General features: G+C 43.2%; 1 protein-coding gene across 1 annotated transcript in view; it reads right to left on the bottom strand.

The window, feature by feature from the left end:
- LOC105186433 (uncharacterized) overlaps positions 1-10,507 on the bottom strand; it is a 42,996-nt gene extending 32,489 nt beyond the window's left edge. The window contains exon 1 of the mRNA XM_011146637.3: positions 8,479-10,507. Within this exon, the coding sequence (XP_011144939.1) occupies positions 8,479-8,650 (172 nt within the window). The 5' untranslated portion in view covers positions 8,651-10,507. The remainder of the gene's footprint in view (positions 1-8,478) is intronic.
- Positions 10,508-12,975: the final 2,468 nt, after the last annotated feature.

Raw genomic sequence — 12,975 nt, 5'->3', positions numbered from 1 at the left:
AATTTTTCATTATATCATCTTCTTCTATCAATTAATTTTAACAACTTTTGTCCGAAAATTTGTTTGAGAACTTTTTTATTTGCCTAATATTTTTTGACATATTTAAGGAAAACTTGATCTTTTTCAATATTTAACTTACAATATATCTCGCTAACTATTTGTCGGAAGAAAAAGTGGTATTAAATTTTTTTACTCTATATGGTCTCAAAAATATATTGTCACAATCGCGCCCTGACTTTTGTTAATTTGATGATTTTGAAATTTCTAAAGGCCGATAAGTTAACAAAAGGCAACTCAGGGCACTATTATAACAATACATATTTTTGAGACTAAATAGAATAAAAAAGTCTAGTACTATTTTTCTTCTGACTAGTAGTTACTTAGATATAGTTGCCTCGTATTATAAGTTAAAGAATATTGAAAAAGTTACCAAATTTTCCTTAAATATCTCAAAAAATATTAGGCAAATAAAAAAATGTTTCAGACCAAAGTTGTCCAAATTGATTGATAGAAAAAGATGATATAATAAAAAAATGAGGTTTCCATTTAAGAAAAATAATGATCAGTGAATGTCTTGAAAGTGTGGCGAAGCATCACCTGTAAAAACCTGTAATATAGTTCTTTTACGTCCCCCTGAAACTATACAACTTTTGTCTGAATCATTTTGTTCTAAAATGCTTAGTGTACCGTCTCGGTACTTTTTATACACCCTATATGTGAAGTGAAACGAAATCTCAGTTACCGCGAGCGAAAAGATTCGTTCGAAGAAGTTGCCAATGACACGATTTTCAACCTGTCTGCGCAAGTGTCTTCCCCCTCCACTTACGCACACAGAGACGCTCTGTTTATCCGTGTGGAGAACGAAATTTGCATCCTTGCAACATTAATGTTCGGTTCAGGTGACCGAATATATTTCTGAGACAACGGAATTTCTCCTAACGGAATTTCTCTTGCGTTGCAACCGATTTTTCAGTCGATTCCTGAGGAGCGGAAGATTTCGGTGTGTGTTGTGGCTGAAATTGAACTATGTCAACCGAATAGTTTTCTGCATGCAGTCTTGAAAATTTCACGTCGAACTATTTATTCCCGATTTGTGCGAGGCGCAGTTTTTTTTTCTTTTTTCTTAAATATCAACTTATAAGCGCAAATTTGCACGCGAATTTATTTCAACCTCCGCTCGATCACGTTAGTTAGTCCAAATGAGTGACTTCTCTCTCTTTCTCTTTCTCTCTCATCCGCATGCGCGATGCAGTCAAAGTCAGTAATGAAGCAGAAATTGCGATTTTTCATTCGTAACTCAATTTGATATAATTGCCGGATGGGACGGTTAAAAAGTCCGAGGTACCGCTCGATCGACTGAACGACGGCCGACTGAGCTCAAACTCCGAGATTTGACGTTTCGGTGTTTGACGTAACGGTGCGTTACGTAAGAAAGTGTGCCGCCGACGCGTTCGGCTTCTAGAGCCTGCACAGCGTCGACATCTGGACCTCGAGTTCCGAGAGAATGGACGCCACATGCCCGCGGAATATTTGCCAAAACAAAGCTTTTCTTGGCTCCACAGGTAAATAAATCTCGCGGAGGAATCACGTATCGCCGGTGCGCACGCTCGCCGCTCATTCAACCTTCTCGCGCGTCCACGTCACGCCACTTCCTGCACACTACGCGCGTTCATCCTATCGAGGATTGTCCCTGGTCCAGCAAGAGTCACACGAAACGACGAGTGTACCTACCATCGTTAATCGGCTTTCCCCGAGAGAGACCGCGTTTGCTCCGACCGATCGACCTCAATGATGTTCTTCCGCTGCATGCCTTTTCACTTGGGAACTTTGGCCGAGCTGACGGACCATCACTCTCGATGTCGATCGGCTACTCGTCGCGGCTCGTTTAGCCCGCGTGCGGAAACGAGCCCTCCTCGTCGCGAACGTACCGATCAACAACCGAAGCACGAGTCACGCGATCTCCACGTGGCCACCAGCACTATCAGTCGCGGCGAATGGCGACGCGCACTCCGGCCGATCTCCATCGCGCTGCAGACCCGGAGGTTTCCGCAGGCCTCGGGGCAAAATAAACCGACGTCACGCGAAGAAAGAAAATATTTCTGCCGGCGCGCGCGCGAAGTGGAGCACGCGGATACGCTTGGCGTCATCTCGGGCGCGCTCGGGCGCATTTAGCAACTGAGTCAAGTCTGCTGGATCGAGCCCGCCGGCACTAGGAGGCTCTACCACTCGCTCAGCCGACTGGACAAATTCGGCGGGTGCGGCGAGCTCTCGAAAATAGTCCGCAGCGAGTCCGCGCGATATACGGGAGGCTTCGATCCGCCGTCGCCGCCGTCGCCGCCGGCGCGGGTCTATTTGTAGGTGACCGTGGCGCGCGCGTTGCAGTTTACCAGGCCTGCCATAGGAATTCCCTATGATGACCGCCCGTCAAATGCATTCAGCTTCTCCCCGTCGCTGCGCGTATATCGCGCGTAATTCATAATTCAAGCGAGGTGACAGCGAGACTAATGAGAACCCGTCGAAAATATCCTGCAATTCCGCTCGGCGGAATCGCGCGAGCGTTCGAAATTTCGTTGGATCGTCGTTGGATTAAGAAGTTTTAGGTTACCTTGGACGGGTCAAAATCACTGTTATTTCCGAGAATTTTTTCTGAGGATATAACAAAAGGAATACGAAAATGAAAATAAGGCATTTATTAAGCAACTCTTTGACCCTTCGAAGCATGGTGGAATCCCACAATCTCACCTTTTCTTTCTTCATTTTTAATTATTTAACCTATCTTTTTGATATTTTTGTCCGAATTTTTTTCACTTCTAAGATACGTTAGGTATTGATATACGTGCTGAAAATGTAAAATGTCAATTCTTTTTACTTTAAGCATCCTGTAAATAAATAAGTTGCATAAAATTATATATTTTTCAGTAAAAATTTAACAGTTATCTATAAAAACAATCGTAACGAAACTTGTTTATTTTACGTTTTTGAGGTCGCCGATTACGAATCCCGAGTTAGGATTTCGAAATTCAAAATAGCGGATCCAATACGGTGGACAAAAATATTAAAAATCCTTCGATTTCGACAGAAATAGGTACACGGAGGTTTTTTGGATCGCTGATTACGAATTTGTTATCAGATTTCCGAAATTAAAACCCATAATATCATATCAAAGTTGAAGTCGACATATTGGATCCGCCATTTTGAATGTTTTTAATTTCGACTCTCGATTTGTCATCTATGATCGAAAGAACATATATATATACCGAGTTTGATACATATCCATAATATCATATCAAAGTTAGCCATTTGAAGTCATTATATTGAATTCGTCATTTAAAATTTTAAAATTTTGGCTCCAGATTCGTAATCAGCGACCCAGAAAACCCCTATATACATAATCAGTTTCTTTTATTATTGCATAGAAAAATTCGTGCTTCAAAGGGTTTAGGGAAAAAAAGTATTTTTTTTATAAATATATCAAACAAAATGGCGGCGTTGAAGCCGAGACACTTTTTGACCGACGCTTTCAGCGGTGTTCAGTCTCATGACTACAGAATTGAACGTAAAACAAAACGAAAAAGATTTTATTATCTAGATGCTAGAAACCAAGAAAGTACATATGGATTTTGCGAAATATTAAAAACTTGTTTCACAATTAACACTTTTGCACGAAATTTTGAGGTCAAAACATGAAATTTCTTTTCAAGTGTTTACCATTTCCACAGAAATAAATATTTCTAAATATCCACATGTACTTCTTCAGTTTCTGGCATCTAGATAACAAGAATTTTTTCGTTTTTGTTTTATGTCCAATATTGTAACCGTGAGACTGAACACCGCTGAGAGCGTTGGTCAAAAAGGGCTCCCAGTGCTCTCGGCTTCAACGTCGCCGCTTTGTTTAAAACATTTACAGAAAAAAATACTTTTTTTTCTCTTAAAGAGTTGCTTAATAAATACATTATTTTCATTTTTGTATTTCTGTTGTTATGTCCTCAGAAAAAATTCCCGGAAATGACAGTGATTTTAACCCATCCAAGATGGCCTAACTCCTTAATAAATTTACTCCACACGCAGGAAGTTATTCAGTCAATAACTGAATTTCAGTTACGACAACTGAAACTTTTCGTTCCTCAGGAATCGACTGAAAATTCGGTTGCAGCGCAAGAGAAATTCCGTTAGGAGGTTTCTGTCGTCTCAGGAATATACTCGGTCACTTGAATCGAACATCAATGTTGCGAGGGTGTAAGTTTTGCTCTCCATATGAACAAACAGAGCGTTCCTATGTATGTAAGTGGGCGGGAAGATTCTTGCGCGAGCGAGTTGAAAATTGCGTCATTGACAGTGTCATTCAACTGCTTCAAACAAATTTCTTCTGACTGAGATTTTGTTTCCTTTTACATGTACGATATGGTTCCGCGCCTTCTGTGAAAACGGATTCACACCTAGGGAGGAAAGTAGAAAGCAGAAAGGCAGCATCCAGTCAGAAGTCGCGCTGATAGTCTTGCAAGAGAGAGGCAGACTATATCAGCGTCTGTTACTCTCTTTTTGTCATTTTCTTGGCTTCTGCTGTTCTATTTTCTGCTAAGGTGTGAATCCTCCCTAAGGGCCTGGTGTTGATAGTATGTCTCTCTCTCTCTCTCTCTCTCTCTCTCTCTCAAGAGAAGGATAGACTACCAGCACGACTTCCGATTGGCTGCTGCCTTTCTGCTTTCTATCTTTTTGCTAAGGTGTGAATCCTCAAGGTGTGAATTAGAGTAGCCGTATACTTTGCTGCGGTAACTATTAAAGGTACTACAAAAGTTTTCATCTTTCATGTATAGATGGCATTGTGAATTATTTACATGAAAGTTGCGAGGCGTTTTTATTAGATTATGATCAACCTGCGTAGAAATTGATTCATATTCATTGACAGAAACATTTTTAATTCGTATAAAGATGGAAGTCGATAAGACGCATATTCGTCATTGTATGCTTTTTTATTTCATCGGCACAAAACGGCTGCCGAAGCAACCAGAATCATTTGCGACATTTATGATGAGGGAACGATAGTTGAAAGTTCATGTCCTGAGTAGTTTCGGCGTTTTAAAAGTGGCGATTCTGACTTGAAAAGCAAGAAGCGTGCCGGACGACCGCAAGAGATGAGTTCGGATGACTTGGAAGCGTTATTGCGAAAAGATTCGACTCAATCGAGCGATAGAACTTGCGAAAAGGTCACATGTTAATCAGAGTACTGTAATTCGACGCTTGCATAAGATGCGGGAAATTCTAAAGGATGGAAAATGGGTTCCCTATGAAGTATCCGAGAACGTTATTGCCAGCCGAGTCAATATTTGCCTTTTGTTGCTTAACCCTTTGAGGCACGTATTTTTCAGAAAATACGAATCACATGAAAATTTATATACGGGGGGTTCTGGGGTCGCTGATGACGAATCCGTTATCAGATTTTCAAAATTCAAGATGACGGATCCAAGATGGCGGACGCAAAAATGAAAAATTGCGATAGTTTCGGTGACAGCGGGTATTGTGGAGTCTACGGAGACGCTGATTACGAATTCGTTATCAGATTTTCAAAATTCAAGATGGCGGCCACAAATATGAAAAATTAACTAAGCGGAAGACAATGTTAGGTAAATATATTAGAATTCCATGATCCGCCAACTTGAATCTGCAATCTTGAACAATGAGTTTTGGACCTTGAATTCGTAATCAGTGATCTTGAAAGCTAACTAAAATACAATTTCAACTAATCATATAAAAATTTTGATCCGCCACCTTAGAAAATTTTAGAATTTGGACCTCAGATTCGTAATCAGCGACCTCAAAAACTAAACAGAGTGCAATTTTAGCTAATTTAATAAAAATTCTATAATTCGCCATCTTGAATCCGCCATCTTGGAAAATTAATTTTGGAATTTGGACCTCAGATTCGTATCAGAATCAGCGACCCAACAAAACCCCAAATCTTGATTTTGAGCAAAAAATTCACTCGTAGTTCGTGGAAAATGATTTTTTTCTAAAAATGTATATTTTTCACACTTTTTTATTTATAATAAATGGACAACTTATGTAAAACACTTTTCAACCTTTCATATATGTTCCCATATCATATAAGAAGCTAAAGAACGCAAAAAACCCGATAAGAATCCCTCAAATATGAAATATTTCATGAAAATATGAGAATAAATAGGTAATAAGTATATTTATCACTATGCTTCGAAGAACACGAGTCTTTTTTGTATCGAATTGTGATTGGAGGCGAAAAATCGATTTATTATAACAATCCCAATCGCACAAGATCGTAAATCCTGGAGAACTCTCCCAGCCAAAACGAAATACTCATGGTCATAAGGTCCTCCTGTGTATCTGGTGTATCTGGGACTTGCCCTTGCAAGCTATATTATAAGCTATATTATAAGCTGTTAAAACCATCTCAGACTATCACCACGGAATTATATAGTCGATAATTGAGGCGGTTGAATGAGCAATTGATCGAGGAGCGGGCATATGTTGCGACAAAGCAGAACAAAGTGATTCTTCCGCACGACAATGCCAGGCCCCATGTTGCATCGACGACCCGGGAAACTTTAATGGAATTGCAATGGCAAGTCCTACCCAGCATATTACTCAGATATTGCGCCGTCGGATTTTCACTTGTTTCGTTCTATGCAGCACAGTCTTTCTGATACACGATTTCGCAATGTTGAGGAAGTGCAACAATTCATCGATAACTTCATTCATTCCAAGAGCGAAAAAGACTTCTTTTATCGCGGTATCCATCTCTTGCCTGAAAGATGGCAAAAAGTAGCAGATAATAAAAATATTTTGATTAAAGATCCCATGTCATTTATAATAATATTAATAAAAACATTGCCTAAATACGTATGACGGAAACTCGTTGCATACCCCTAAAATATTTTCGAGTCGGAAAATTTTAGTCCCTCCAATCGAAAACAATTGTCGATGCTGTGACGGTTCTTTGATTTGCGAAACGGAATTTTCTGTTACTGCAATCGAAGCTCATGTAACAGAAAATTTCTAGTCGTCATTACAGAATATTTTCTGCGCATAGCAAACGTTCCTGTCTTAAGAAACAGAGAGAGAGAGAGAGAGAGAGAGAGAGAGAGAGAGAGAGAGAGAGAGAGAGAGAGAGGAGAGGAGAGAGGAGAGAGAGAAGAGAGAGAGAGAGAGAGAGAGAGAGAGAGAGAGAGAGAGAGAGAGAGAGAGAGAGAGAGAGAGAGAGAGAGAGAGGAGGGGAGGAGGAACCATGGCCATGTGAGAATGAATCCTCATCGGACGTTCGTTTCAAAACTCGAATCTGATGATATGAATAGACAGTTTGATTTGATTCGCAAGTAAATCGATACGCTAATTGAAGTTTTACCAGTAAAATCTAAAATAACGATGGCGTTTTATAGTTTGACAAAGCCAGGAGCCAAAAGATGACATTAATCGGATTGCGGGAGAAAAAGATCCATTCATATGAATTTCAAACGGTGTCAAATTGTCACTAACGTTCGATGGGGGTTGATAACGTATTCCCCAGTGAATTCGGGGTTGGTTCTCCAACTCGCTAAGCGAACCACCCCGCGTATCAGCCGCGAATTACGAAGCCGATCCCTCGCTCTTAGTCGCCAAGTATCCGGCAACTTTAATCGAATTTCGCGGGTCGCGGGAGACCGTTCCGACGCGTATGAAAAATTCCTCCAACGAGTCAGCCGAATTAATCCGTGGTTGTTCCGGCGCAGTCGCGGCGCTCGCAGGATCAAATATTTAACATCATCAGTTAGCTCGGTCTGCCACTAACGCGCACTGGGAGTCCCTGCGAAATTAATTTCGTCACCGAGTGCGAGTGTTTGTTTATAATGACATATTAATCATTCAAGCAACAGCGTGTTCGGATCGATTAAACCGCGGTGAAGCTCGTCTGAGACGCTCGCCATTCGCATCTCTCGCCGAGAGAAGAGAGAGAAGAGAGACAGACTCGCCATGCGAAATTGCCGACCGAGCGAATGGCGAATTAATCGATCGGACAGGACGCAGAGGTGTTAAACGGATCAACGCCGTGTCCCAACTTGCGCGAGCACGGCCAATAATTCCGACTATCGCGAGAGGCTGCGCCGTCGTCTCACGCCCCCTTCGTCTCGGGTCGCCACATTTTCATAATCGCCCAGCTCGATGCGCAGCATCACTTCGCGCGCGGACGTTTCGCCTCCTCCTTCTCCTCCTCCTCGGCCAGTCCTCCGAGAATATCCCAGTTAACCCTGCGCGATCGGACGATCGGAGCGAAGGGAAGAGTAATCGCGGCATTGTATAACTCCCTCCCCTCCCCGTAAGGATACACTCGAGACCCCCCTCCGTCCCCCGACGCACAGTCGCGACTTTTCTCCCCCGCCGAGAGACGAGTCGCCGATAAATCCGCGCGAGTTACCGCACACTCCTACCCTTCGTCCTCCTCCCCCCGCCCCGCCGTCGCTCGGTCTTTACCTTGCTCCACCTCGGCATTGATGTGAATGGTCCTCAGTCTGAGCTCCTCGTTCTCGTAAATCATCCCTCTCGAGGACTTCCGGTCGAGTTTTCTATTTGGCTTAACGCTGACATCCCTCCGCCTGGTCCTCAGCATCCCCCCGCCGCCGACGCCCACCCCCGTCCCCGCCATCGTGCTTCTCCTTCTCCACCACTCGCCTGCCTCAGCCGCGGATGGTATGGTAGTGGGTATGACGTATCGCAAAGAGGAGAGAGAGAGAGAGAGAGAGGGAGCGGATCGCGAGCGATTGTCCCGGCCGACGCCGGCACGCGACCCCTCGTAGTCCTCCCCCCTCCCCCGCCTCGCGGAGCTCGAGCGAGCGCGTCTTATTCGTGTCTCTGTGCTCGATCTCCCCTGTTTGATCTTCTCGTCGACCTCTGGGCGACGGGAAAAGTTGCCGGGCGAGATCCTGCGCCCTCGATGCCACTCGACGCTCTTCCCGTCTCTCTCTAGCGCGGGCGTGGACAAATACCAGCGGGGCAGCGGGGGCGCGTGTCGAGCAGTTCGCCGTAATCTCTCTTATGCGCCGAGGTGTCTCACTTCCGAACAGCCGCACTTCCTCCCTCACCCCGTGCGTCGCTCACTGGTGGACGATCACGCTCGCCGGTCTGTGCGTTAGTAATTTGCGCGCATCTGCGCTGTCATTCGCGAACATTCGGTGTAACGATTACGACGTATGCAATGTCTCCCCGCGCCATTTCGATTCGGCTGTATTACAGTCGGCTGACAGTTCCAGCCCAGGACACGCCGCGTCGCGCTCAAGAGAGTTCAATGGAGGATTCCCGTCCTCCGCGAGATCTCGCGGTTCCCCGAAGAACCGGGAGAAATCCGCGTGGATCGCGAGCGACGATTCTGATTCGAGGAATTAGCGAGCGAGTTCCCTCGACGCGATCACGCGTCCCTCCTCTTGAGAGCGCCGTGGAGACCACGGAGGACGGCCATCTTGCTGGGGCCCGCGCGGGCCACGTGGTCGCGGGTGGACGAGCCTTCCGACAGAATCACGGCGTCCGGCAGCGCCGCCGGCTGCTGCTGCGTCGGCCTCGCGACCAGAAGAATTTGCATCGGCCGGTCGTTTCTCACGCGGTATTCCTCGCACGCAATTTGCGTCCCCATTACTCAACGTTTATCAACGCGCCGTGGACGACGACCGCCTCCCTCTCCCTCTCCTTCTCCTTCCCTCTCTTTCCCTCTCTCGCGCGCGCGCGCGCTCTCGAGCCCCCGTCCTTGCGTGTCCTTGTTGTTTTCTCTTGCTCTTTCGGTTCTCGCTTTTTTGTTTTCCCTCTCCCTCGCTGGCTCTCCTCTAATTTGTTTTGCACGTCGGCGCGGGCACACGCGGGGGAATTTATCTGTCGCCGCGCGCGCGGACGGCTCGTTCGGCCGTTATGAACGTGTCGGGACTTTCGCCCGTCGGCTCGCCGGCGATTACTCGCGGGGGACCGTAAAGTTGCGGCTCTTCAAGTTCTGCTAAACCTGCCCGGCCGGCAGTCCTGGCGTCTGCGATTTCTTTCCCGTCGGCGCGCCGGGGGACACGCTGGCGTTCGCGAGAAGGCGAGGACGTCGAGTGGTCGTGCGATGTGATGTGCGACGACGACGATTATCCGCGATGATATGCGCGCCGCCGCGTTGCCGAGAAGACTCGCGGGTAGGACAACCACAAGGACAACGTCTAAGCTACGGCGAAGAGCGGCGAGGTGATGGTGGTGGCCGACGCTGGCGTTGAGCAGAGCCAAGTGCGCAATCTACGTCGGTCATTAGTTGGCTTTAGCAGCATTCTCTTCCTGCCTTCTTCGCGGATCCCATGGAGCTTCTGCCGGTCCCACAGTACCGTGTCGAGGCCACTCCTCCGACAGTCGACGATCTGAAATAGATTTTATGCGGTAGAAATCGTGCCTCCTGCGGTCGTGTGTCATTCTATTAGAACTATGCCCGCTCGTCGCGCGTCCGATTACTCGCTTGGAGATCGAGGTAGCGCTCGTCGGTGTTAACTTGCACGCGAAAAGATATTTTGTAGTTGTGACAAGAAAGAACCTCCGCAAAAAGGGTCGATTTTTTTTTTGCCCGTTTTTCGGTCCTCGATTTTGGAATCGAATTTTATGCCAAAAATAGTTCATGATGAGACATTAATTACAGAAAAGTTTTACATCGAGCATACGATTGGTTTCAGAGATGTAGAAGGTCAAAGTGGTCACTACCTACTAAGAAAGTATGACACTAATAACGCTTTATCGCACGAGTTTTTGCAAAATTCCGTATCTATGGGTTCTTTGAGTTGCTGATCATGAATCTGATGTGAGATTTTAAAAATTCAAGATGGCAGGTGCAACATGACGGACACACATAGTGAAACAATCATTTACTTTTATCGGAACTGTTATGTTGTGGTTTTTTTGGCTAGGCTGATTGTGAATTTTCGATTAGATTTTCGAAAGTATTTTTTCAACGACATTTTTGAGCGGATATGCATTTTTTTATTGTTCTTTTATAAAAAATCAAATTCAAATTGATACGTTACATGACGCATAAAGGATAACGTGATAGTTTTATTTGTTATATTTAGAAGTTTATCTTGCCTTCATTGGCTGGATAACTTTCATCTTGCTGTCACTGGCTGTATAACATTTTTATCTTGCCTTCATTGGCGCTGGATAACTTTTTCATCTTGACTTCACTGGCTGGATAACATTTTTATCTTGCCTTCATTGGCTGAATAACTTTTTCATCTTGCCTACACTGAAGGTAAATGTAAATCTGATAGAAAATTCGCAATCAGCTAGCCGAAAAGAACCACAACATAATAGTTCTAATAAAAGTAAATAATTGTTTCACTAGTTGTGTCCGCTATATTACATCCGCCATCTTGAATTTTTTAAATCTGACATCGAATTCGTAATAAGCAACTGAAAGAACCCATAGGTACTGAATTTCGCAAAAATTCGTGCGATAAAACGTTATTAGTGTCAAACTTCCTTAGTAGGTAGTGACCACTTTGACCCTATATATCTCTGAAACCAATTGTATGCTCAATGTAAAATTTTTTTGTGATTAATGTTTTATTATGAGCTGTCATTTCGCATCAAATTTAATTTAAAAATCGGGGACTGAAAAACGAGCATTTTTTGCGGAGGTTCTTTTCTGTTTACATGAGCTTCGACTTGAGTAACAGGGAATTCTGTGTCGCAGATCGCGGAATCGTCATCACATCGACAACTGCTTTCGACTGAAAGAATTCAAATTTTCCGTCTCAAAAGTATAATCGCCGCGGCGGAATATTCAGCTACTCTCATGGAAGGCGCGAAATATTGCATGTGTAAATAAAAACGAAATCTCAGTCTATTGCGACCGAAAATATTCATTTGAGGAAATTGCATGACGCTGCCGATGATGTGATTTTCAAACCGGCCGCGCAAGCCACCCACGTAGACGGGGACGCTCTGTTCGTGTGAAGAACGAAACTTGCGCCCTCGACAACATTAATGTTCGGTTCAGGTGGCCGGATGTACAAGTTGAGGCACTTAAAACCTGAATTTTTAAGTTATTCAGGCCACCTGAATAACTTAAAAAATAAGATAGAAAAAACGTCAAATACAGAAGTTGTAGGATTTTAAGTGACGCATCATATAGCAATATTAATATGACCTTGAACAGCGTCATCAACGTTACGGAAAGGTCACCTTGAAACTTTGAACTTTTTAAGTGGAAAGGTGACCTTGAACTTTTTAAGTGAAAATCCCTGTTTTTTATTATATCATCTTTTTCTATTTCTAATTAATTTGAACAACTTTTGCCTGAAACATTTTCTCATTTGCCTAATATTTTTTGAAATATTTAAGGAAAAACTTGAACAACTTTCTCAATATTCGGCTTATATTGGTCTCGGAAGAAAAAGTGGTACTAGATCTTTTTACTCTATTTTTCAACTTTTCCTTAAATATTTTAAAAAATACTAGGCAAATAAAAAATATTTCAAACAAAAGTTAATTGTTAGAAAAAAATATAATAAAAAATGGATTAATAAAATAAAAAAAAGTTACAGAAAGGTTACTTTGAATTTTTTAATGAAAACCTCCATTTTTTATTGTATCATTTTCTTCTGTCAATTAATTTGAACAACTTTTGTCTGAAACACTTTTTTATTTGACTACTATTTCTAAAGATTTTTAAGGAAAATTTGGTAACTTTTTCAATATTTGGCTTACGATATCTCGGTCGGAATTATTTGTCGGAAGAAAAAGCGGTACTAGATTTACTTTATTTCACTTGCCAAGTTTTCCCTAAATATTTCAAAAAATATTAGGCAAATAAAAAATGTTTCAGAAAAGTTATTTGGTAGAAAAAATATAATAAACACATAATAAAAAATATTATGGCATTTCTATTAAAAACATTCAAGGTGACTTTTCTGTAAACTTGATGACGACGCGGTTAAGGTCATACTTTTTTTACACATTGCTATGTGA

The sequence above is a fragment of the Harpegnathos saltator genome, unplaced genomic scaffold (genome assembly GCF_003227715.2).
Source record: "Harpegnathos saltator strain DR-91 unplaced genomic scaffold, Hsal_v8.6 scaffold691, whole genome shotgun sequence".
In the NCBI taxonomy this organism is placed as follows: Eukaryota; Metazoa; Arthropoda; class Insecta; order Hymenoptera; family Formicidae; genus Harpegnathos; species Harpegnathos saltator.
This window is presented reverse-complemented; position numbering and strand designations above follow the sequence as displayed.